The 26,365-nt window shown below is 46.3% G+C and overlaps 2 protein-coding genes across 6 annotated transcripts in view; one reads left to right on the top strand and one right to left on the bottom strand.

Annotated features, from left to right (window-relative positions):
- The first annotated feature begins 3,721 nt into the window (after positions 1–3,721).
- Positions 3,722–26,365, top strand: part of LOC113931545 (guanine nucleotide-binding protein-like 3-like protein) — a 100,809-nt gene continuing 78,165 nt past the window's right edge. For 2 of the 5 annotated variants that reach the window (XM_027609636.1, XM_027609633.1), the window contains exons 1-2: positions 3,740–3,835; positions 3,953–4,088. In XM_027609636.1, the coding sequence (XP_027465437.1) occupies positions 3,752–3,835; positions 3,953–4,088 (220 nt within the window). In that variant the 5' untranslated portion in view covers positions 3,740–3,751. Of the gene's footprint in view, positions 3,836–3,952; positions 4,089–6,646; positions 6,739–7,317; positions 7,489–7,714; positions 9,294–26,365 lie in introns of those variants that run through there. The other 3 variants (XM_027609641.1, XM_027609642.1, XM_027609634.1) reach the window with 3 other exon arrangements.
- The window catches only part of FGD1 (FYVE, RhoGEF and PH domain containing 1), a 40,653-nt gene continuing 23,580 nt past the window's right edge, over positions 9,293–26,365 (bottom strand). The window contains exons 9-18 of the mRNA XM_027609632.2: positions 17,551–17,609; positions 17,267–17,413; positions 16,806–16,898; positions 16,560–16,639; positions 13,088–13,118; positions 12,477–12,578; positions 11,996–12,121; positions 11,658–11,819; positions 10,210–10,353; positions 9,293–9,667 (exon numbers count right to left, since the gene is read on the bottom strand). Coding sequence (XP_027465433.1) covers positions 9,362–9,667; positions 10,210–10,353; positions 11,658–11,819; positions 11,996–12,121; positions 12,477–12,578; positions 13,088–13,118; positions 16,560–16,639; positions 16,806–16,898; positions 17,267–17,413; positions 17,551–17,609 — 1,250 coding nt within the window. The 3' untranslated portion in view covers positions 9,293–9,361. The remainder of the gene's footprint in view (positions 9,668–10,209; positions 10,354–11,657; positions 11,820–11,995; positions 12,122–12,476; positions 12,579–13,087; positions 13,119–16,559; positions 16,640–16,805; positions 16,899–17,266; positions 17,414–17,550; positions 17,610–26,365) is intronic.

The raw sequence follows: 26,365 nt of genomic DNA, 5'->3' as shown, positions 1-26,365 counted from the left end.
TGATGATCACAGGGAGATTCACAGAGAGCATGGAAGCTCCTTGCTCCTTCCCACACACTTTGCAGTATGCATCTCTTCCATCTGGCTGTTCCTGACTTATATCCTTTTATAATAAACCAATAATCTAAACTTTAGTTAATTTATCTATCTATCTATCTATCTATCTATCTATCTATCTATCTATCTATCTATCTATCTACACCCAGTGTGGGGCTCCAACTCATGACCCCAAGATCAAGAGTCACATGATCTTCTGACTGAGCCAGCCAGGTGTCCCTAAACTGATGATCTAGTAAGTAAAATGTTTCTCTGAGTTCTGTGAGCCACTCTAGCAAATTAAATGAACCTGAGGAGGGGGTTGTTGTGCCCTCCCATATGTAGCCCTTTGGTCAGAAGCGCAGGTGACAACCTGCTCTTGTGTTTGGCATGTGATGTGTGTGTGTGGGGGGGGCAGTTTTGTAAGACTGAACCTTTAACCTGTGGGATCAGAGGCTATCTCCAGGTAGGCAGTATCAGAAGTGAGTTGAATTGGAAGACACACAGCTGATGTCAGAATTACTTGGTGGTGTGGGAAAAACCTCCACAACACACTGGAACTGGTGACCAGCATCTTACCTACTCTCTCCATGTACATTTGGGGCCTTAGACCCTGGAAACTCATGCAGAGGTGATTAGTCTCAGTATCTTTGTTTGGGCTTCTTTGAACTCAATTTAAGTTGCTGAGTCTGTTGGAATGAGTCTCAATAGTTCTGTAGGAGTTCATGCCTCCTGAAGTTATCAGCCTGGGAATGCTCATGGTTATCATTACACACCATGCTGTTTTCTACCTTTGTGTCTTTGTATATACATTGTTTCTTCAGCATGAAAGTCTCTTTCTCTCTCTTTTTTTTTAGTAACACATCCCACCACCTGGCAAAATTCCACTCAAACTTCTAAGAATCAGCTCAAGCATCATCTCTGAGAGCCTGCCACAAGCCCCGAGGCTGGGTCAGGGGCCCCCTCTGCTGGACTCTCATGAGCCCCTGTGCTCCCTTCTCTAAATCTGCACAGAGATGGATTTATTATAGAACTAGTAAAGCTTAAGCCTCAGCACCCCATGCTTACACAGGCTACTTCCGAGTCCCTGATAATTGAGTGCTGTCAATTTGAAGAGCATTTAAGATTTGTCACTGCACAAGAACAGTTAAAATACCCTGAAATTTTATAGCTCACATGTAAAAAAAACTAGATAGAGGTTCCCCCAAATTTAACAACAATCTTAAAATTTACCTTACTAATAACAAATTGTGAAGTCAAAACTTTTCTAAACTACCAATAACAAAAATTTGTATCACCTGAATGACATTGAATTCAACTGAATTCTTTGTATTCTCTCTAGAAAATGTTATTATAAAACAATTGTCGCATTCATTTAGAAGAGGGTATCAAGGAGCTCATAACCAAAGCAAAAATTAGGGGAGATGGGGCGCCTGGGTGGCTCAGTTGGTTAAGCAGCTGCCTTCGGCTCAGGTCATGATCCCAGGGTCCTGGGATGGAGCCCCACAGGGGTCCTTGCTCGGGGGCCGGGGGGGGGGGGGGAGCCTGCTTCTCCCTCTCCCTCTGCTGCTCAGCCTGCTTGTGCTCTCTCTCTGTCAAATAAATAAATAAGATATTTAAAAAAATTAGTGGAGAGGCGAGTCAAAAAATTGATAAAAATATTTTATTTGGGGGGTTTGAGAATGTTTATGGTATTTGTCAGTTTTTAAAAATTTTTGTAATTTGTAACATTTGTGATTTCTTTTATAAAAATAAAGCAATACTTTCATACCTAATTTGTACTATTTCTCTTAAAGACAGTTTGCAAAATTCTATCTGCTTCAGCCCTTTAACACCTAGATTCACCCAGAAGCACAGATCATTCTCTAGGGTCCTTGGCCAGTCTTGCATGACAGACTGTAAACTCCTCAGGCATTTGATCAAACCCCATTCGTGACCCAGCAGCATTCAGCACAGGCCCAGGCACAGAAGTTTCCGTACTGTTTGTTAACATGGTCTAGTCCAAAGTTTGCAATCCATGCTGTGAGAGGAAAGCACCTATGCTATTTTTCTAAGAACAGCTTTATTGAGATATTATTTATGTATCATAAATTTCACCCATGTAAAGTGTAAAATTCAGTGGTTTTTAGTATATTTACAGTGTTGTGCAACTGTATTAGGTTGCTAGGGCTGCCATAACAAAGTACCACAGACTGGTGGCTTTAACAACAGAAATTTATTTTCTCGAACTTCTCGAGCTTCAAGATCAAGGTGTCAGCAGGTTTGGTTTCTTCTGAGGCCTTTCTCTTTGGCTTGCAGATGTCTACCTTCAGTGTTTACAGAGTCATTTCTCTGTGCATCTTGTGTCTCTATGCCCTATCTCCTTTTCCTTTGAGGACACCCATCATATTGGATTCGCGTGTACCTCTAAGGCCTCATTTTACCTTATTTACCTCTTTAGAGGCTCTGTCTCCAAATACAGTCACATTCTGAGGTATTGGGGGTTAGCTCTTCAACGGAGAGGAGGGGATGACACACAACTCAGCCCCCCAACAGCAACCATCACACATCTAATTTTAGAACATCTTCATCTCCCCCCAAAGAAACGCCATTTCCCCCCCTCCCCAAGACCCTGGCAACCCATTAACCTATTCTCTATCTCTGTAGGTTTGCCTATTCTGTACATTTCATATTAAATGGTATCATACAATATGTAGTCTTTTTTGGCTAGTTCGTAGTGATGTCACCTCTTTCATTCCTGATTTCAGTAATTTGAGTCTTCTCTCTTTTTTACTTAGCCAACCTAGCGAAAAATTTGTCAATTTTGTTGATCTTTTCAAATAACCAACTTTTGTTTCACTGATTTTCTCTACTGCTTTTGTTTTCTATTCCATGTATTTTCTGTCCAATCTTTATTATTTCCGTCCTTCTGCTTGCTTTGGGATTACTTTGTTCTTCTTTTTCGTTTCCTAAGGTGAAAAGTTAGGTTATTAATTTGAGATCTTTCTTCTTTTTAAATATGGGTGTTTATAGCTATAAAATTCACTTTAAGCATTGTTTTGGTTGCATTTCATAAATTTTGGTGTGCTGTGCTTTCATTTTCATTCCTTTCCATTTGTTTTCCAGTTTCCCTCATGATTTTTTCTTTGACCCATTTGTTATTTAGAAGTGTGTTAATTTCCACATATTTGTGAATTTCACAAATTTCTTTGTTATTGATTTTTAATTTCACTCCATTGTGGTGGGACAACGAACTTTGTATGATTTCGATCCCTTTAAGTCTGCTGAGGCCTGCTTTATGACTTAGCATTTGGTCTGTCGTGAAGAAAGTTCCAGGTGCACTTCAGAAAAATGTATATTCTGTTGTTGCTTTTGGGTGCAGTGTCCTATGGGTGTTAGGATGCTTTTTTTTTAAATGCAGATTTTAAGGCGACGCTCCCTGAGGTTGAGTCCTCTGTCCCAAGGCCTGGAATCTGTGTCTTTATTAAGTTCCCCACATTTTTCAAGAACCCATCGCCCCGCGCGACCTCCACTCCTGGCTTCCTTTGGTTTATTACATAGGCGTAACCGAGGTGATGTCATCCATTGCTCTGACAGACCTTTCTATTGCTCTAGTCTTGCTGCCCGGTCAGCGGAAAGGCACATCGGCGTTCTCAGGTTCGGCTTTCGGCTCCTTCCGCCTGGGCCGTGCTGCGCAGCGATTGGGCCTCCTGGGCAGCGCGTGGTCGGAGGCCGGATGATGGCAGGAGCTGGGGAAGATTCGCGGGCGCTCTTCGGGGCTGGCGTCCGCGCGGCGCTGGAAGCCTGGCCGGCCTTGCAGGTGAGTGGGGCCACGGCTAGGATAAAGGTTAGGGTCTGGGGCAGAACAGGAGTTGGCTGGACAACGCGCCTGAGGCTCCACCGGGCCGCATAAACAGCCAACCCTACACCTCCCCAGGCTGGCTTCCAGGCTGACGTGGTGGGCTCGGGCCTATGTTCGCAGATCGCTGTGGAGAATGGTTTCGGGGGCGTGCACAGCCAGGAGAAGGCCGAGTGGCTGGGGGGTGCAGTAGAGGAGTACTTTTTCCGCAATGGTGAGTGAATGTGAGGCGCTGCGACCTGTCTGTGGGGGCGTGGGGAGGAGGAGGCGGGTCCTGGGGAGCGCGCACTTCCGCTTGAACAGTTGTGGGATGGTACCTAACTAAGGTCGAAGTAGAATGAATACAGGCTTTGGGAGTCAGAATCTTGAGTTCTGATGCCTTACAGGCTGTGCCATTGACCCGCGGTATCACTCTGGACAAGTTATTTTACCTGAGACTCCGTTTCCTAATTCCTAAAATGGATATTAAAGTACCCATCTCAGCACTGTCCAATAAAAATACAATGCGAATCACATCATGTCATTTAAATTTTTCGAGCAGCCGCTTCAACAAAGTAAAAAGCAGATGAAATTAATGTTACTGAACTGAATATATGTAAAATATTTCAGCAGGTAATCGGTATAAAAGATTACTAATGAGATATTTTACATCCCTTTTTCGTATTAAGTTTTCAAAATCTGGTGGGTATTTTACAATTTTAGCACGTTCGCAGTTTGGCCTAGCCACATTCTGAGTGCTCAATAACCGCATTTGGTTTTTTGGACAGCAAAGATCTACGCCTTTGATGTGTCTTGAAGGTCATGTAAGAATAGGGGACCCTGTAGAGGGTCTTTTGCATATTAAGATTTTTACAAAAGTCTTTATTCAGGTATTTAGTCTTGGGGATGACATTAGGCAGAGTTCTCTCAAGGAAGTTTACCATCTAGTGATGGATCCACTTAAGTAAGTAGGCATTTACACTCGCGGTGATAGATGTTCTAATAAGGAGGAGCTCAGGGTGCTTGGGTAGCCTGAGACTGAGGAGGCTTCTTTTGGAGATTGTTCAGGGAGGTAGTGATTGGATTGAGTCTTAGGGGATGAAAAGGAGTTAACTAGGTGGGGGAGACAGAGAGAGATAGAGAGACAGAGAGAGAACAAATAAGTTCTGTGGTATGAGAAGATTATGTGTTACATTTGGAAAGTGGCAGGGAGCTCAGTATTGGAGTAAGGGTGTGTGTGTGCACTTGTGGGTGTAAGAAGGGTAGGAGTGGTTGAGAATGAAGCTGGGGAGGTGGGGAGACCCCGGGAAGAGGTTAAGATATGGAAGACCTTACATGCCTTTGGTTTTGTCTGTTAGGCCAGCATTTGCCAAAACGTAGGCTGTGGAAGACTAGTTCTGTGAACTGGTCCTCAGTGAAGAAAAAGCTTCTCCAGTCGAATTAATGTAAGAACTTTTTTTCAGCTCCTCCTTAAGAGTCATAATAATCATTAACATAATACAAGCTTGGATAAAGATGAGAACCACAAAAAAGAAGCCTCTTTTCCTCTGTTTCCCATTAGCTTTCTATGGATAGCTTCCGTTAAAAACCAGCAGGACAGCTATTTCTGAAAAGCAGGATATGAAACACTGCTGTAGGTGATTAAAAATTCATGGGCCCTTTTTAAGGTGAGTAATGGGATGGGATTTGTTGACTAGAAAGTTCAGAAAATAATACGTATGGAGCATGGACTGGAGAGGGAAAGACTCATGAGAAGGTTATTTCTGTCTAGAAAATAATGAGGCCCGAACTAGGGCAGTGGCAGTAGCAAGGAATTAGGGCCTTGGAGATTGTTTGGCTGTGAAGAGGGAGGGAAAAGGAGGCAGGTTTCTGGTTTGAGTCGCTGGGTGGATTAGGTGCCTTTCATGGAATAGAGGAACCCTGGAGGACGAGAAGTAGGTTTGAAGGGTAAGGTGATGAGTTTGGCTTTGGAGATGGAGGGCCTGAGGCATCTGTGAAACAGGTAGAGTGTAGTCTGGGTTGGAGACAGCTTTGGGGGATATTAGATGAGAGTAGTAAGGAAAGTCAAGGGAGTGAATTGAGCTCTCCCAGAGGGAAGGGAGAGTGAGGAGCTTTGTGGAAGACTCTCTTGAGTAATTCTCTAATTCAGAAAAAGTAGAGCATGGGCCCAGAAGGTAACTGAAGCCTAGAGGGGAGGGATTAGCCAAAAATCACACAATAGGATGTTGATGGGAAGGCTGTGATGATTTCATCATTCAAAGTACATAACATCCATTTTTTCTTACCTGTCCCGTTCAGTGGAGCCACAGTTGTGAAGGGTTCCTACATTTCAGAAACTTCAGCCCTTGAGTGATGGAGATTAACATGGATTATGGGTCTCTCCTATGTTAGGCATTATTTAGGGGACTCCTCATAACAGACCTCCAAGAAGGTCACCATTAGCCCCACTTTGCAGATGAGATAACAGGCACAGAGATAAGTAACTTGCTCAAGGTCACAGAGAGGAGGCCAGTTAAAATAGGTCAGATGAAAGAGGGTGAGTGTGGTCGGGATGCTGTGGGAATAAGAGGGTTTGGTAGGACGCAGGAGATTGGATATTAGGTATTTATATTTAGTGGGTGTTTGGTGGGTTTTTAAAAATCACGTAAAAACCTGGAGTACAGAGCACTACAGTGAATAAAAGGCTTGCTGTTTGGGCCTTTACCCACCAATCACATGTGGACTCACCAAGTAGGTATTGAATAGTAGTGGGCCGGAGTGATTCAGTTGGCTGGTCTTTGCTTTCCTACTCAGCTGACTTGGAGCTAGATGAGGTGGAGGATTTCCTCGGGGAGCTCATGACGAACGAATTTGATACAGTTGTGGAGGATGGGAGTCTGCCCCAGGTGAGCATATCGTGGACATAACTGCCATTTCCCTGCCCGCAGTCTTTCTTCTCCCTAACTGTCTGTTTTTAGGCCAAGACTCTTGGGTCTAACCATTCTTTTCTTGAGTCCTGGACAAGAACCTTCTGTGACTCCCTTTTGCCTAAAGGGAAAAGTCTCGTCTTCCCAGGTCTTTCCAAACTCTGCCTCTTCTTTTTTATTTCTCTCCATACAACATTCTCAGCCAGGTCCGTTCTTCACCCCCATCCCAAGGGCAGGGCAGGCCAGGTACATTTCCACCCCTCTTCTGGTTAACATTTCTCCCCATCAGTTCCTGCTGGGATTGCCTTCTCTTTTACCTCTTCTGTCTTTCAAACCGAGTTCTAGTGCCTTCCTTGCTAGGAAGCTCTCCTTCCGTACTTTAGGCTCTTACCTGAGTCTTTCATACATGGTTCCTTCATTAGTGAACTCCTTGGGGAAGAAAAAGCCCCATTCTCTTCTGGAAAATCCCAAACCCCTCCCTACTCTTGCTGCAAACACGTGCTGGTTGTATTGTAGGTTCTCTAGGAAATCCAAGCTGGTTGAATGTTTTCTTGGTAGGTGAGCCAGCAGCTGCAGACCATGTTCTACCACTTCCAGAGGGGTGATGGGGCTGCTCTGAAGGAGATGGCCTCTCACATCACCCAAAGAAAGTGCAGGGTCAGAGCCACTGCAGTTACAACAGCCAGAGAAACGGATGAAGATGATGCGGACAGCGTGGAGGAGATGGAGGTGAAAGGGGTGCCCCTTGGGTGGGGAGATGCAGATATCTTCAGTTTTCTGGGAAATCAGCTAGTTTCATAGGGAAATGATGGGGGGGGTATACTATCCAGAGAGGGCAGGGAACTTTCTTAAGGTCTCACAGCCAGTCCTGGCAAAGCTGGGAAGAGAGCCTGGGTCTCCAGTGGCCACAGCCAGCGGGTGTTGTATTTAGCTCTTTCCTGTATTTCTCCTCCAGGTCACAGCTACGAATGATGGGGCAGCTACAGATGGGGTTTGCCCCCAGCCTGAATCCTCTGGTCCAGACTCCCAGACTATTAAAGAAGAGGATATAGTGGAGGATGGCTGGACCATTGTCCGGAGAAAGAAATGAGTGGGGCTGGAAATGGTTTGGGCCCTTGCTTGCTAGTTGTTTTGAGACTTGTCTGTAGGGGTTTGGGGGAGGGTTCTGGACTCCTGGACTTGTTGCCCTATCTCCACCCTCTTCCTGTTCCCCTGTCCAGTTTCCTCCAGGGGAAGAAGAGCGCTAGGGTCCTTGCTCTCGAGGTAGTGTGACCTGGTTCACCACATCCCCTTGGGCCTTAAGTTACTATCTGCACGATGAGGCCTGGTTTCCCAGCACATTGCCTCTCAGGTGCGGTCAGTGTGAAGAGGGAGGGATGAGTGGGTGAGGGCATGACTGGAGGAGAAGCTAAACACTGGTTGACAGGGGCCAGGTGGATCTGTGAAGGGAGAGGGCCAGCAGGAGAACCAATAGCCCTGCTGGGTCAGGAAGGGTAAGATGAACTTGCAAACCAGAAGCGAGATGAGTCGAAGATGTGAACGAAAATAGCTGTGGTACCTCTCTATCTTCTCCCCCCGCCCATACACACACACAGCAGCTCTGTACCCCTGGCAGAAATTGGAACCTCCCAGGAACACTCCCTTTCTGCAGCTTAGCCTCCAGCCCTGGGTTCCTTCAGGAAGTCTAACACTTTAGCTAGGTGGTGAGCTTGGGGGACCTGGGCTTTGTTTTCTGGCTCCTCCAATCTCTTTCTGTACACTTATCCAAATCCTGGGATGAGGCTTAAAACCTCAATGAATAGTACCTTATTGTTTAATCTGTGACTTGACCCGTGAAGAGCCTTGGAATCAGCCTTTCAGGAGCCGGGCTTCAGAGCTCCACAGGGGAGCAGTTTCTGGGCACACCCTCACAGCCTGTTACTTCAAACAAACAGATGGACAGATGGAACACAGCAGCACTCTGAAAGTTTCCATAAGCCCGAAATAAACTGTATTTTTCTTTAAAAAAACAAAACAAAACAAAGAGTATCCATTGTCCTCCCCCCCATTCCCCTGTCCTGCCCTGTGGCCCTGCCATGGGTCTGGACGATAAAATACTGGGTAGCCTTGGGGCCGGGTGGAAGCTGTAAGCCATGGGAGAGGCAGGAGGGGTCTGGTCCCTGCCCCATGTAACGTGTAAAGACACTGGCGGAGGGGGCAGGGCTGGGCCAGGGCCGTAGGGTCAGTGGCAGAGCTGGCACTTGAATCCAGATCTCCTGCCTCCAGTGCTTTGGGGGGAATTGGGTGGAGGCAGGATCTGTAGGGTGTTGAGGGGATGGGGGACAAAATGGCCTAAGTCCGGGGGGGGGGTCTAGCAACAGCTCCCACCCTTCCTGGGGACAGGGATTTTAAAAAAATTAACATCACTGTAGGAATTTTTTTTAAAGCCCATGTTTTGTGAAAAGATGAATTAAAAAAACCCAAGACCCAGCACTGGGGATTGAAAGTGCCCACGATGGGAGTTCAAGTATTGACTGAGCTGGGAGGGAGGGGGCTGGGGCCCCCCAACTGGACATGGGCAGCTAGGGTGTGGGGCAGGGGGCCCCAGTTCCTCCCAAACCCTCTAGGTCTTGTCTCGGGTCTGGGGGGCTTCGGAGGGTTCAGCAGTGGCTCCTGAAGCTGCCACCAGTGCCTCCTCCATCTCCCTGTCCTCAGACAGTGTGGGCCCTGGGCAGAACGTGTCCCCACGGCCTGCCCGACCAAGCACTGCCATCCAGCGCCGCTGCAGCTCCTCTGTCTCGGGGCTGAAGTACCAGCTCAGGTGGCTCTGGGTGATCTTGAAGACGTGCCTTCTGTCAGGCCGCTCCCCTGCCTCAGGAGGTCCCACCTCAAAGCCAATGAGGGGCAAGCTGCGCTGGGCTTTCACATCCTAGGGAACAGGACAGAGCTGGGGTCACGAGTCCGGGCTTCTCACTAGTTTTGCATCTGCTGAACCCTTCTTTTCCTTCCCCTGCTCAGGAACCTTCCGTGGCTCCACTGATAGCAATAGAAAAATGTCAGCTGAGGCAACTAGCATGCAGGCTAGTTCAAATACCTGTTTCCTCCCACAACCAAAACCAGTTGGGCTCGTCTCTTTAGCACATACCCAATAATGTTTGCAGGCCTTTGTCTCGGCTGTTGCCTCCACTTACATGTTCTTCCCTGCTCCAACTGGAGCTAGCAGTGCCTAACCTCCACTCTGGCTTCCTCCAGGAAACTAGCTCTGCCAGCTCACCCCGCTTTTCCCTACACATGTTGGCCCAGTCACTCCTCGTCTCTACTTGGTCTTTGTCTCACAAGGGTAGGGGTTCTGATTTCCCCTTAGCCTTACCCAATCCCCCAAGGCCAAGGAGAGGTCAAGGACCGAAGGGGAGGAGGAACAGCCTGGTTTTGCCAGGCAGCGGGAAGGACCTGAAGGAATAGGATGCACACCTGAGGGGCTCCGTAGATGTACAGCACCAAGGGTTCGTTCTCAGGGACCACGAACCATGCCTTATGCCAGCCTTTGCCACCTTTCTCCATGTAATGTAGGAAGCTGCAGATGACGCTGTTCTCCGCAGCCACTGAGGCCTGTTTCTGTGGCCAGAGACATGGGGGACATCAGTGTCGATAGAAGGCCTGGCTTGGCTCCTCTTGGCTTTGACACCCCCTCAGCATAGGGATTGATGGATTGATGAAGCTGAAGCTCAGATGGCAGGAGGGATTTGTCCAGTGCCCCTTGCCCCCCCGCCCCCCCCCCAGTGAGTGAGACTGGAGACCAAAAGCCAGGCTTGTCTGCTGAACTGCCATGGCTGCTGCCTCCGAAGAGTTGGTGGGGGGGGTGTCTCAGCAGGGGCACCTGGTTGCCGGGCAGGCATTCTTCCATCAGCCACGCATTCCTCAAGTCACTTAGGCCTTTTACACCTCCCCTGTTCGTCATCTTCCATCATACATCCATGCCTTACATTTAGCAAGAGGCAACCTAGCATTGTGGTGAAGAGGACTGGGAAGCTGGGTAAGGCAGTCTGGCTCAGAATCCCAGCTCGAGATGAAAATGTATTGACTTAGAAGGAGAACACACAGGTCCATTGTAAGGATTAAATGAGTTAATGTATGCAAAATGCTCAGAATAGTGCCTGGCACAGAGTAAGCATTCTTTTTTTAAAAAAGATTTATTTGAGAGAGAGAGCGAGTGCACGTGCACGCAAGCGGGAGTTAGGGGGCAGAGGGAGAGGGGGAGAAGCCTCAAGCAAACTCCCCGCCGAGTGAGGAACTCACCACAGGGCTCGATCTCAGGACCCTGAGATCATGACCTGAGCTGAAATCAAGAGCTGACCACTTAACTGACTGAGCCACCCAGGCGCCCCCAGAGCAAGCATTCTTTGTTAAATAAAATAAATACCTCAATTTGGTTAAAACCAAAAATGTGTGTACATGCTATAGCACAGCTATTAATAGTAGTAATCTAGTGGGTAAAAGGAATATGGTGTTTTTATTATTTCTGTTTATATTGTCTTAATTTTCTTCAGTGCACATATCCTACTTTGTAATAAGAAAAGATTATTTGTTAATTGAAAAAACATCCTAGCTCTGCCACTCGCTGGCTGTGTAATTTGGGCAAATAACTCCCTGGGTCTCAGTTTCCTCATCTGTAACCCAGGGATAGTAATAGCATGGATAGATTAGTTACTGTGAGGATTAAACATCTAAAGCACTTAAATAAAAATTCGTCTTTCATTGACTCTTGCACTCATTTTACTCACTCCGAGCCTGGGTCACTTGCTCAGTGGATGCACATGGCACCCTAGCGTTTCAGAGATGCCCAGGCGTCAGTCACACTGGGTGGGTGGCTGGGGCCTCTGTGGTCAGCGTGGGAGTGTTAGTCGGGGACTGGCTCTTACCTCCAGGATAGACCTCCGGCGCTGGGGTGTATGCTGGCTGCAGGCCGGGCTGCTCCCAGGCACCCCATGCAAGGCCACGTAGCAGTCCGTGCACACACGGTTGGAGCGGTTGTTGTCATAGATGAGGCGGGCCCGGAACTCGGAGCACTTCCCACAAACCACCTGGGGTGGCAAGTGGGCAAAAACAGCCTGGTTCCTGCAGGTCTTTCCCTTCAGTGGACCAACTCCCACAGTGGACTCGTGGCCTCCCGCGCTTGGAGGGTAACCCACTCAGAAGTGGGCCTTTGGGCTGCCAGCCTGTCCCCTCCCTAGCTCTGCCCCTGCCTGCCAAAACTCACATGCCCGCAGGCCTTGCAGTGGTGCCTGCGTTTGGTGATGGAATTGAAGGGCTCCTGGCAGCGCATGCACATGGTGACTTCCTTTTCTCGGATGGGTGTAGGTGCCCGCTTCCCAAGATCCACGTTCTGGAGAGAGGGCCAGGTCCCAGGTCAGAGATAGCTACTCCCCAGCCCAGTGCAGCCAGCCCCTGCCCTCTGCCCCAAGGCTTGGATCATCATTGGGAGGCAGCACATACGTTCAGAAGACCTGCCTTTGAGTCCTTGCTCTGTCCCTACCTCACTGTCATTTTTACTTTCTGGGCCTCAGTTTCCCCTGTGATTTCTCTGCGGCCATACCAAAAGAAGACTGTGCTTCTGAGGTCATGCACTGTCTCTCTGGTCTTTACTCTCTGGGAAGGGGCAAGAATCATTTCAAAGTAAAATGGGGACTTGGAAGCCTGGAAGGGGTCCCAGGGCTGGGGGAGAGGGTGGGGACTCTTACTGGAGAGTTAGGGGGTGTGTCTTCATCTTCCCTGTTTGTTGAGTTCAACAGTTTGAAGGTCTCCAGCGTCTGTTCATGCTTCAGGAGAGTGGAGTTGATGGCCTATAAAGGAGGTTGTAAGAAATAAGAGGTCAGATCACCTCACAACGCACCCACTTCCACCCTCACCTCACCTTCCTGTGACTTAGTCTGGAGTTGGAAAAGTTGGCTTCTAGGCCAAACTCTGCCCCTTGCTAGGCATATGATCTTGAGCAAGCCCAATCCCAAATCCAGTTCTCAGTTCTTAAATTTGTGAAATGGAGGGGATCAGTGGTTGAAAAAACTCAGGTCTTCCTGGCCACAGTCTGGGCTTAAGGTTTTACAGGATTTAACTCACTGAGGTTACACCCTCAGCAGAGCCATCTTTCTAAGGGGAGAATTTGTGAGTTTCTGTTTAACTCCTGGACCTCGGCTTGCTTCTCTGTAAAATGGGGATGGTAAAAAGTGTGTTGGAAAGCAGGTGTCCAGGCTCATTCTGGTCTGATATGAGTTTTAGGGGAGAGTCAACCAACCCCAAGGACACCTGTTAATACTCCCCCAGCCCCCTACCACAAAGCCTTCTTGGATGTTACCTGGACCCAGTCTTTCTTCTCCTCCTCAGTCCTTGGGGAAGGGTGGGGGAAAGAAAAATGTTGGGTTAGGCAGGCCAACCAAAAGCAAAGGGAGTGGTAAAGAGTTAAGTATTTTGGAGTCAGACAGACCAAGGTTTTGACCCTCTGGTCCTTAACTTATTGTGTGACCTTAGGCAAGTCATGTAGCCTGTCTGAGTTTATTTACTCAACAGTTACTAATACTTTCCAGACCCTGTGCTAGGAACCTGGGGCTTAGAGAGGACCCTGTCCTCAAGGAGCTCATGGTCTAGGAGGGGAGATAGGGACATACAGGGGATCAGCACTGTGACAGAGTGAAAACAGGGCTGAGAAGCCCCGAAGAAGAGACCTGCCCCAGCTTGGAGTTTGGGTGGGGCTGTTAAGGAAGGTTTCTTCAAGGAGGTGCTGGGCCTCTGGTAGAGAGGGCTATGGGTGAGGTGTGTGTAAATGTATGGAACATACAAGAAACCATAAATAGTTCCCTGTTGTTGGAATGGCAAATTTGAGAAAGGGGGGCAGCTTGTTTTCCTTTAGTCCATTTTCTTCTCCATTTTACCTGGAGAGAATTATCAGTCTGGGTTGTTCTGAGCAGTAACTGAAGTGATATGTAAAGTGCCCAGCGCAATCCTTGGTCCACTAGGTGCTCAATCAGTGCGAGTTACCTCTTCCTTTTGCCCCATAGTCTCCAAGGCCTCTGTGCTGAGATAGCTCCATAAACCTCTCACTAGGAATAGGACCCAGTTTCTTGGCTGACTCCTGCCTGGCCTCTTCTAATCCCCTTCTACATCTACCCACCAGACATCAAAAGTATTTTTCTAATACGAAAATCTGACTACCTCCTTAGAACCACTTCATGAAAAATTAAGGATAGGAGTTAATATTTAGGTTTGCAATGCTATTTATTATGAAAAAATGGAAGCAGCCTAAGTGTCCAACAACAAGGGATCAGATAAAGAAAAAGAAATGATGGTACATCATTACTGTCAGACAACAAAAATGGTATAGAAAGCTGCTTATAATATGTTAAGTGAAATATAGTATGTTAAGTGGTATAGAAAGCTCTTTATGTTAAGTGAAAATATATAAAATACACATAGCATTCCATTTTTGTTGAAAAACATGTGACATGAGTGTTTATATTTGTCAAAACTTACTGATGGTACACACTTAAGACCTGTGCATTTCACTGTGTGAAAATTTGACCTCAAGAAAAGGAGAGGACATTAAACAAATACTGAACTCTAGGTAATAATATGCACACCAAAGTCTTTAGGGATGAGGTGTAGTGATGTCTGTAACTTCGTTTGAAATGCATGTTGAAAAACGAGATGGATTGGTGGATGGATAAAAAGGATAGATTTGTGATAAAGTAAATATAGCACAATGTTAACACTTGTAGAATCTGTATGGTGGGATTACAGTTGTTCGCTGTATAATTCTTTAAACTTTTCTGTATTTTGAAATATTTTCATAATAAAATATAGAAAGAAAACGTGTGTGTGTGTGTGTGTGTGTGTGTGTATACACATACACACATATATGCAAATAGAGGAAAGGCCTGGGGTGAAGTATCATGTCTTTAATTTACTTTAAAATGGTTCAGCCAAAGATATACATGGCAAAATGTCAATAATTGACTCCTAAGTCAGTGGTTCTAAACCCTGGTGCACACACTAAAACCACCAAGGGAGCTTTGAAAACTCCTCATGTTCAGGCTATGCCCCAGACAAATTCAGTCAGTCTTTGGGAGTGGGTTTCAGACATCGGTATTTTTTAAAAGATTTTATTTTTAAGTAATCTCTACACCCAACATGGGGCTCGAACCTCTAACCCTGAGATCAAGAGTCACATGCTTTAACTGACTGAGCTAGCCAGGCGCCCCTCAGACATAACTATTTTTTAAAAGCTCCCCAGCTGATTCCTGTGTTGCCAAGGTTGAACACCAGTTGTCCAAATGGTAGGTATATGGTGTTTGTTCTATTTCTACTTTTCTGGATATTTGAAATTTTTCGTAAGGGCAGTACAAGCAATTGCAAGGCAAACCCTCCATGCCTTTCCTCTGCCACTAGGAGGAAACCCTACACTGCTTACTGCTCCTTTCTGGCTCCATTGTCTCAGCAGCCCCCTCCCTCCCTTGCTCCTAGCAGAAGACCTGAGTCATGTGACTTGTCACTCAGGTTCTACTGAGCCCTCTCCTGGATGTACCCAATGTTGGCTTTGTTCTTGCTTCCTGGCTGCGGGCATCGGAGATGCTCTCTCAGTCTCCCAGAGCGTCAAAGGTAACACTCATCTCTCTTTTCCGCCTCCATGCAGTCCCAGCAATGAGGGTTCTGACTCTCATTTTTCACTTCCTTGCAGCCTGTCAGAAATAGATCATCTACCCATATGCATCCATGCCCTGGCCCTGATCCTGACCTTGATTCCCTATCACTTGGGCCCTCAGAAGGCAGCATGAGCTCGATTTCCAGCTCTGCTCCTTTCTAGCTATAGGATCTTGGGCAAGGTACATAACTCTTCTGTGCCTCAGTTTGCCCATCTGTGAAATGGGATTGATGGTAACAGTAGCTACTTCAAGGGTTGTTTTAAGGATTCAACTAGTCAGTTTAAACTTAAATTGTTTAAGTTAAAATTAATTTAAAACACTGCCTAACATAAGAGCAAGTCTTCACTAAATGTGAGCTATTATAATCAACCAAGTAGAGGATGGATATGAAAGCCCCTTTGTAAAATGGCTAGACATTATTTTTAAATGTTATTTTAAAAAGTTTTATTATAAAACATTTCAAGCATACAAAAAAGCAGACAGGATAGCACAAATTCATTAAATGTATGCCTATTATATAGATGCAAATTTAAAAAATATTTTGCTATATTTACTTCATATATATGCATATATTCACATATAGTTATATAGGTATGTATATATGTGTGTGTGTATGTATATATGTGTGTATTTTTTTGGTTGGTAAGTCATTTAAAAATAAATTACAGATATCATGATACTAAATCTTCAGCATGCTTCATGAAAAAACAAGGCCATTCTCCTGTATAACCATTATACCACTATCACACCTGAAAAAGTTAGCAGTAATTACCCGACAGCTATTGTTCAGTTCATATTTAGATTTTCCCTATTGTCTTGCAAATGTATTTTAGGGTTTTGCTCCAATCAGGCTCCTATTGTGGACCAAGCATTGCATTTGGTATTTCTCTTAAATCTCTGAATCTTCAGTAAACCATGTTGTTATTCTTCCTGTTTGGATTAATACCTCATTCTTCCCTCTCCTCTAACAAAACCCGCCAGAAGACCAAGCCTGCATCTTTGGGAAAAGATGCCCATCTTTTCTCTGGAAGGATCTCTTCCTTGGAGAGGTAGCCTGGCACTAGGCCTAGAATGCCTCATATCTGAAGGGAAAGAGGGGGCTAGAGGGAAGGTATAGGTAAGGGCAAGTACCTAGCCTGGAGCTCCAGGGAGCGCTGCTTTCCTGACACCAGGAAGGTCCGAGGCAGATTGAGGTTGGAGCTTTCCTTTAGCTGAATGGAGGGAGAAAGAGGCTTTATGAGGACTACTAAGCTCCATGGGGCCCTTACCCTCTGCACACATGCACACAAAGACTTGGGGTCAAAGTCAGAACAACTTTATTCCTCCCACCACCAAGGCCCCACTCCACGTCCCCATCTCCCACCTCCTGGTGCTCACCTCCATGCCATCTACATCAATGCGTGCCCGCACGCTAAACTTCTGGCCAAGGAGCCGCAGCCTGGGCACGCAGTAAAGGAGGCGGTCGTTGAACTAGGAAGGAAAAGTTTGGGGATGTATGTGTGGAGGACCCAGGACAGGTGTGGCCCAGCTCCCTACCCTTATAGGACTCCTGAAGCTTTACTGCTGGGGAATCAAGGCAATAGATGGAGAATGCACAGCCCAGATTGGGCACAAGGGTCACAAGGAAAGAGCCTAGGCATGGGAGTCACCCCCTAGTTGGGTGACCTTGGGCAAGTCACTTTTAAGTCTTAGTTACATCACCTCTGAAGTAGAGAAAAAAAAATTCTAGTGTAGGTAGTGAAAATACAATGAATCAATAGAGGAAAGAATGGCTAGCAGGAGGTATAGTCTTGAGTGAGTACCAAGTCAATGTGTGCAACCCCACGCCTGGCACTTACTAGTATGAGGTATCGGTCTTGAGTGGTCCCATTCTTTGCTGACAGCTTAAGGATATGGCCTTCTTTTATGAGCTCTTTGGTGGGGCTGACAATGTCTTCCTCACCCCCTAGCAGCTCATATACCTTCAGCAGCTTGTGCATTCGCTCCTGGCAGGAGACAGTAAGCAGAGGGCAGGGCTGGGGTGCTGGCCTCCCCTGACATGTCCACAGGTCACAAGTCCCCCAGGACAAAGACACCACGGGTGGGTGGCCGAGGAAGGGCAGGGGCTGGAAGGGCCACTCACCATTTTGCGGATGGCAGCGTTAGAGTGCTCTGCTGCTGTGGCTATCAGCTCCAGAGACTCTGTGGGCAGAGTGGGAGGTCAAGTGCGGGACCAGCAGAGAAGAGGCTCTTAGGGCTTCTTTGTTCCCTGAGTACTTCCTCCTGGCCCGACTACACCCGCCCCATCCCGGAAAGCACCAGCCTCAAAGATGTCCATAGCAACATCACTTAAAATCAGAAACTATCTCAATTAATCCCACAACAGCAGAATCATAGTACCTGGAATAACTGGCAGTGAATAAAATGCAAGCTTAACAGGATTATTATTACCATTAAAAATAGCAACAATAATAATTACATCGGTAACTGGAAAGAAACATACCCATGTTTAACAAGTTGTCTCTGAATGGTGGGACTATGGGTGCTTTTTATTGTGTTCTTTAGATTTTTCTGTATTTTCCATATTTTTGACGAAGAACATATATTACTTTTATAATCAGAAAAAAAGCCATATAAGGAAACAAAGAGGGGCGCCTGGGTGGCTCAGTTGGTTAAGCATCTGCCTGTGGCTCGCGTCATGATCCCAGGGTCCTGGGATCCAGTCCAGCACCTGGGCTCCCTGCTCAGCGGGGAGTCTGCTTCTCCCTCTGTCTCCCCCCCACCCCCGCTCATGCTCTTTCTCTCCCTCTCCCCCTTCTCTCTCCCTCTCTGTCTCGTGTGCATTCTCTCTCTCAAATAAATAAATAAAATCTTAAGAAAAAGAAACAAAGAGATGAGCCTATTCTTTGTCTCAATAATACTGATTATAGGAATCTATACTAAGAAAATACGTGTTCTAATCAACAAAACCAATAACTCCATAGCCACACTCATTGAAAAAAGGGGGGAAAGGACTCAAATAAATAAAGTCACAAATGAGAGAGGAGAAATAACAACCAACACCACAGAAATACAAACAACTGTAAGAGAATATTGTGAAAAACTATATGCCAGCAAATTGGACAACCTAGAAGAAATGGAAGAGTTCCTAGAAACATATAGCCTAATAAAACTGAAGCAGGAAGAAGTAGAAAATATGAACAGACTGATTATTACCAAGGAAATTGAATCAGTAATCAAAAACTCCCAATAAACAAAAGTGCAGGACCAGATGGCTTCATAGGCGATTTCTACCAAACATTTAAAGAAGAGTTAATATCTATTCTCGGGACACCTGGCTGGCTCAGTCGGTTAAGAGTCTGCCTTCACCTCAGGTCACGATCCCAGAATCCTGGGATTGAGCCCCACATCGGGCTCCCTGCTCAGGGGGGACTCTGCTTCTCCCTCTGCCTCTGCTGCCCCCCGCCACTTGTGCTGTCTCGTTTGCACTCTCTCTGATAAATAAACAAATAAAATCTTTAAAAAAAGAAAAGAAAAATTATGTTTCTAGAAAAAATACCTATTCTTCTCAAACTATTCCAAAAAAATTGAAGAGGAAGGAAAACTTCCAAAGTCATTCTATGAGGCCAGCATTACCTTGATTCCAAGACCAGATAAAGACACCACAAGAAAAGAGAACTATAGGCCAATATCCCTGGTGAACATAGATGAAAAATCCTCAACAAAATACTAGCAAACTGTATTCAAAAATACATTAAAAGAATTATCCACCACAATCAAGTGGGATTTATTCCTGGGCTGCAAGGGTGGATCAATATTCGCAAATCAATCAACGTGATACATCACATCAACAGGAGACAGGACAAAATTCATATGATCATCTCAATAGACACAGAAAAAACATTTGGCAAAGTACAACATCCTTCTTGATAAAAACCCACAAACAAAGTAGATTTAGAAGGAACATACCTCAACATCATAAAGGCCATCTATGAAAAACCCACAAGGAACATCATATTCAATGAGGGAAAACTGAGAGATTTTCAACTAAGATCAGGAATAAGACAAGGATGTTCACTCTCCTCACTTCTATTCAACATAGCACTGGAAGTCCTAGGCACAGTAATCAGACAACAAAAAGAAATAAAAGGCATCCAAATTGGTAAGGAAGAAGTAAAATTTTCACTATTTGCAGATGACATGATACTATATAGAGAAAACCCTAGAAGACTCCACCAAAAAACTACTAGAACTGATAAATGAATTCAGTAAAGTCACAGGATACAAAATCGATGTACAGAAATCCGTTGCATTTCTACATACTAATAATGAAGAAGCAGAAAGAGAAATTAAGAAAACAATCCCATTTAAATTGCACAGTATCTAGGAATAACCTTAACCAAAGAGGTGAAAGACCTGTACTCTGAAAACTTTAAAACACTGATGAAAGAAACTGAATATGACACAAAGAAAAAAAAAAAAAAAGAAACGGAAACACATTCTATGATGAGTTGGAAGATATGATATTGATAAAATGTCTGTACTACCCAAAGCAATCTACACATTTAAAGCAATCCCTATCAAAACAACAACAGCGGGGCGCCTGGGTGGCTCAGTCATTAAGCGTCTGCCTCCAGCTCAGGTCATGATCCTGGGGTCCTGGGATGGAGCCCCGCATTGGGCTCCCTGCTCCACAGGAAGCCTGCTTCTCCCTCTCCCACTCCCCCTGCTTGTGTTCCCTCTCTCTCTGTCAAATAAATAAATAAAAAACAAACAAACAAAGAAAAACAACAACAGCATTTTCCACAGAACTAGAACAAATAATCCTAAAATTTGTATGGAACCACAAAAGACCCTGAATAGCCAAAGCAAATTGAAAAAGAAAAACAAAACAGAGGTATCACAGTTCCAGACTAGAGGGAAGAGGGGTGGGGAATGGGTTAAGTAGGTGATGGGGATTAAGGAGTGCACTTGTCTTGATGAGAACCGGGTGATGTGTAAAATTGTCACTGTATTGTACACCTGAAACTAATATAACACTGTATGTTAACTATACTGGAATTAAAATAAAAACTTAGGGGTGCCTGGGTGGCTCAGCTGGTTAAGTGTCTGCCTTCGGCTTGGGTCATGATCCCAGGGTACTGGGATCGAGCCCCGCGTCGGGCTCTCTGCTCTGCAGAGGGCCTGTTCCTCCCTCTCCCTCTGCCTTGGGCTCTCCCTGCTTGTGCTCTCTCTCTGTCAAATAAATAAAGAAAATCTTTAAAAAAAATAAAAATAAAATAAAAACTTAATAAATAAAAAGGAAAATACACGTTTTATGTACAAACACACTTTCATTGCAGTGGTGTTTACAACAGTGTCTATCGGAAACAAAAATGTCCAACTGTAGGGGCACCTGGGTGGCTCAGTAGGTTAAGCGGCTGACTTGATTTTGGCTCAGGTCATGATCTCAGGGTCATGAGATCAAGCCCTGTGTCAGGCTACATGCTCAGCTGGAAGTCTGCTTAGGATTCACTCTCTCCCTCTCCCCCCACTGCACACACACTCTCTTTCTCTCTCTCTCTCTCTCAAAAAAAATATCCCCCTGTAGGGGGTCAGTTAAATAAATTCATGTGCATTCATATAACGGAATACTGAACATCCTTTACAAGTGATGCTTATGTAGAGTTTTTCATAATTTGTGAAATGCTCAGGATATTTTAAGAAAAGGATACCAACTTGTGTACACTGAATGATCTCAATTTCACAAATATATATGTATAAAAAAACTGGGAAGAAAATATGTCAAAATGTTCATTGTGCTTATTCTCTGGGGGCTTGTATCACAGGTGATCTTTTCCCCTACCTCTTTCATCTTTTCTGTAATTTCGATATTTCAGGTATAGTGACCAGTTATCATCAAGGGGAAAAAAAAAATCTGGAAGTAAGTCCCTACATATCCCCACACTAGAAAATCCTGCCCACACTTGAGGCCCTGCTACAGATGTACTGCATCCCACTCTTGTCTGTATGATGCCGAATTTTCCCCCTGGAAAATCTGCCTGATCACAGGAGTACAGGTGCTTCTCAAGAGGGTCCATATGCCTGGCAAACCAAGTCTTGCTTTTCTCGGAGGCTCTGCCTCCATGACCAAGTTTTGGTACTCAAGATCTGTAGCCCCTGTCTCAGCTCAGGCCTTTCAGGAGTCTCTAATCTTCAACCCCTCTTCCACCCTAGCTGCCAGAGGGATCTTTCTCACATACAGCTTGCTGTCACTCTTCTGCTTAAATCTGTCAATAGCTCCCCTGTATCTGCAGGGGAAAAGACCCAGCCCTTTAGCCTGTCATTGAAAGCCCTTGGAGATCTGGCTTCTGCTGACCTCTCCAACTTTCTCTACTTGTACCTCCCTAAACATGTCCTGTCTTGCTTAATCTGGCTAACTGCCACTCAGTCTTCTGGATTCAGCTTACCTCCTCTAGTAAACCTGCCCTGAGTTCCCAGGCTGGGCCGAGACCCTGTCTCAGTTCCCACATTCCTCTGTGCTCCCCTCTGTCCCACCAGTCATACTGTGTATTCATCGCGTATTGACAAATCTGCATCCCTCAGTAGACCGGGAACTCCCTAGGATGGGGCCAGAGTCCCCCCACCCTCTCTAGGGCTCCCCATCAGATGCTTTGCATAAATTAGCTCCTTTCAATCCTTACAACAACTCTGTAAGATAGGTGTGATTTGTGCCCTGTTTGTCCAAAATGAGGACACAGACTCAGGGAGAAGAGATGGTGGCCTTAGGTTGTCTACCTGGAAAGCGGCTGAGTTGCCATCAGAGCTGGAACTGCTCGGCCATCTGCCTTTTCTCCTACCTGTTCTGTATCTCCCCCACCCCAGGGCAGGGGGCATGTTGGGTGGTAGAGGTAGGAGGTAACAAGGGAAGGGACAGGAAGAAGACTCTGGTAAGCTGTGGGCATACACACTCAGGCCAGGGCAGGTCACTGGGCTCAGACTAGAGGCTTTCCTATCAGGAGCTCTGTCTGGAGATGCCTTGTGTGGAGTACAAACTGGTATTTCCAGGGGTCCAGTGTGTGTAGGCTCTGTCTGGGATGTCAGTCTAGGATTTCATTTGGGGGTGTGGACTAGGGAGTGCAGTTTGGGGAACTGAGTGTAGGGGCTTGGTCTGGAAGCTCTGGTGGGGCTTTGGCAGCCTGGGTTTGGAGTTCAGTCTTGGGTTCAGGGTATGCAGTTCAGACAGTAGTTCCCTCTAGCCTGGTTTGAGGAGCCTAGTCTACAGTCCAGGTTCCAGAGTTCAGTCTAGGAAGTAGAGAGTGGGGGGAGTGGGCGCCTGGGTGGCTCAGTCGGTTAAGCGTCCGTCTTCAGCTCAGGTCATGATCCCAGGGTCCTGGGACTGCATCCTGCATCAGGCTCTCTGCTGAGCAGGGAGTCTGTTTCTCCCTCTCCCTCTACCCCTCCCCCCTGCTTGTACACTCTCTCTCTCTCTCTCATAATCTCTCACTCTCTCAAATAAGTAAATAAAATGTTAAAAAAAAAAGAAAGTGGGGGGAGTGAGTCTAGGGAACCAGAAATGTGATTCAGTGGGGCTCAGACCCTGAGGCACTTTCTGGGGATTTTAGTCTAAGGGGTAAAACATTGGGAGGTCAGTTTAAGATCTTGGGCTGGGTAGCTTAGTGAGCATATCTTGGACTGGCTCTCATTCAGAGATTCTCATTCTGAGTGGCTCAGAAAACCAGACTGGAAAATTCTTTCTTGGGTGGTGGTGGTGGTGGTGGTGGGGTTCATCTTTGAGCTCAGCATGGGGAGCTCAGTTGGGCAAGCTCAAGCCCTGAGGCTGAATCTGGGGACTCAGATAGGGTTGAGATTGGTACAAAATAGGAACCCAAGTTAGGTAAACTCAATCTATTTTTATGGGCATTCAGTATGGAGGGCATCAGTCAGGGCATTCAGTAATAAAAACTGCTAACATTTATTGGACCTTTGCCATGTGCTAGGCACTGTGCTACTAGCTTTACCTGGATTATCTCATTTATCCTGAGAACAACTCTATGAGGGAGGTATCCTTATCATCCCCCTTCTACACACGAGAAAACTGAGCCCAAGCAGCTTGCCCAGGGTGCCCGGTTTAGGAATATTACACTGGCAACTCACTTTGGGGGTTCAGTACAGGGAGCTCATTTGGGGAATTTCAGTTTGGAAATGTCATGCTAGAGATCCAGTGTGGAAATAAAATTGAAAGAACTCAGTCCTGAAAGCTCACTGTGGATATGTGATTCTATAGAATCCATGGGCTCTGAGTGGAGAAATGAGCCAGGAGGATTCTTCTGGGGATTCCAGTTGGAGGGTTATAAAATGTGGAGACTCAGTGTGGCAGTGAGGTGTCCTTCTTGGGTCTCAAGACAGAGCCCAATCTGGAGACCTCATTCTGCAGGACTCAGCCTGGAAATCCAATCTGTGAATCCAAGGCTGAGATGTAGAAAATTGCGGGGGGGCACTGTTTGTGGGGAGTCAGTCTGGGAGTCAAGACTGGGAAGATCAGACTTGGAGGATCAGACTTAATTTGGGGGAAAATCTAGGGCATTAGTCCCAGGGTGCAGTGAAGGGGATGGAAAACAGGGGTCTTCAGTCTGGGGGATTGGGGTTAGTGAGAACACAATCTGGAGTCTCTGTTTGGAGCTCAGATCAGGCAGCTTAATCTCAGGGTTCCCTCTGGGGTTCACACTGGGGAACTGTAGAAATCAGTCTGAGGCCTCAGTGGTCTTAGTCTGTGGCATGGATCGGTCCCTGACAAAAGAGTCAAGCTTTGGGGCTAGGATAGATATCTCAATCTGAGGGACAGTAAATGGGGGATGAATCTGGGGTGCTAAGTTTGGCAATACCTGTTTATCGAATGGTGGCCATGGAGATCAGACTGGGAAGTTCTTTGGGGGAATCTCCCTGTGGGACCTCAGGCTGAGGGCTCTGACTGGGAACTTGCTCTCCAAGCTCAGGGTAGGGAGAACATTCTGGAAGCCCAGACCTTAGTTTGGGGAAACCAAGTGTGGGAGGTCCTATAACTGGGACCTCATACTGGATTCAGCCTGAGGGCTCAGGTTGGAGATGTCAGCCCATGGAACTATTCCCAGGGAATCAGTTTGGAAGGCTGTTTCTCAAGGTTTAGGTTAATGTAGCTCATCCTGGCACTTCAGTGGGGGCTCTCATTTGGGGAGAGGATTGAGGCCCTTAGTCTGCAGATGTCTGTTTGTAGAGTTCAACTGTCAAACGTTCTAGGGTTCTTGCTCTTTCTAGAGGTCCAGGCTTGGTAGCAAAGTGTCCCATGTGGTAGGGTGGCGGGGCCTCAATTTGGGCAGTAGGCACAGCAGTGGACACAACTGTCTGCTCCTGATTCTTGTGGCTTCCAGCATCCCACATTTTCCTAACTTTCCTCCTCCCTGTAGGGCTGCTCCTTCTTAAGTCCTTTGCTGATTCAACCTCCCTCAGCTTTGTCGTTGGTCCCCATTTCTTCTCCATTTACATTCACTCTCGGTGATCGGGGCCAGCCTCACAGCTCTGAATACTGTCTATGAGCCGGTGACATCCAAATCTCTCCCTGGGATTCTAGACTCATCTAACTGCCTACCTGGCAGCTCACTTTGAACATGTCCAAAATCAACCTCCTAAGCTCATCTCAAGAACCATCACCACTAGCCAAAAATCTGCAAGTAATTCTTGACTCTTTCTCCCAAGTCTCACACCCACTCCATCCTGGTTCTTTCAGTGCTGCTTCCAAATATAATATATCCTGAATCTAACCATTTCTCTCTACTTCCACTGCTACTACCCTCGTCCAAGCCAACTTTTCTCACTTAGATTATTGCAAAGGCTTCTTACTGGTAGTAATCCCGATCCAAATTTCCCTTGGCTACCCACTGCACTCAGAAAAAAATCCATCTCCTTATCCAGGCCTTTAAAGTCTTGCTCCTCTCTCCAACCCTACTTCTACCATTCTACCCTCACTTATCATGCTCAGGTCACACTGGCCCTCTTGTTGGTCCGGAGATATGCAAGCTGCTGCCTCCTCCCCCATAGGAGCTCTGCACCTGCTGTTGCCTCTGGGGAATATGTTCCTCCCCAGTCGGCACGTGGCTCCCTTCTTTATGTCATTCAGGTCTGACTCAAATATCTTCTACTCAGAGAGGCCACCCAACCTTAAGTAAGCCCCCCAGTCCCTGTCACATCACCCTCTTATTCTCTGAATTACATGTAGCATGTATCCAATGTTCTCCTGTGTATTTATTACTTCTCTTTATTATCTGCTGTCTGTCTTGTCCACTTCCATATCCCCTGTGCCTACAACAATGCACAGAATAAGGTGCTCTGTAAATAGCTGCTATATTAATGAAGGAATGAATGGAAATAACACTCTGGGGGGAGAAAGTTGGGGAGACTCTAGGGAAGCACTCTTTGAGGTGTGACCCTGGGGGTGGGGGTGGGTCTCATACTGGAGGAATCAGAATGAAATACTTTTCTAGGGGTTCAGTGTGTGAAGACTCAGTCTGAGGAGATAGTATCTCAGCCTAGAGATCCAAATCTTGGAGGTAGAAAATTAGGGGTCCAGCCTGGGGTGCTCAGTTCCGAAGAGGTGATTCTTTAGGGCTCTGATCAGACTTGGGAGGTTCTTTATGAGGTTCATTCTAGGTAGCGGCTGGCAACACAGGGTGGAGCTCTAAATGTGGATGATGTAAAGTCAGGGTCTTGATGAGACACCTCTCCTTGTGGGGAGCTCAGCTGTGGAGATTCAGTAAAGAGGGCTTGGCCTGAGGGGTCAGTCTGGGCTCTTGGCCTGGTGGCTCGGTCCCTGGGGGTTCAGGCTCAGTTTCATTTTGGACTTGGGACAGCTTCATTTGAGGATGAGTCTAGGGGTGAGCTTTGGGGTCTTGGCCTAGAAAACAGATGGCTCCCTCTAGGGGATCATTCTGGGTATACTCTTCCAA

Source organism: Zalophus californianus, chromosome X (assembly GCF_009762305.2).
Source record: "Zalophus californianus isolate mZalCal1 chromosome X, mZalCal1.pri.v2, whole genome shotgun sequence".
Lineage (NCBI taxonomy): Eukaryota > Metazoa > Chordata > Mammalia > Carnivora > Otariidae > Zalophus > Zalophus californianus.
The sequence above is the reverse complement of the archived record's forward strand: the minus strand, read 5'-3'. Positions and strand labels throughout refer to the sequence as shown.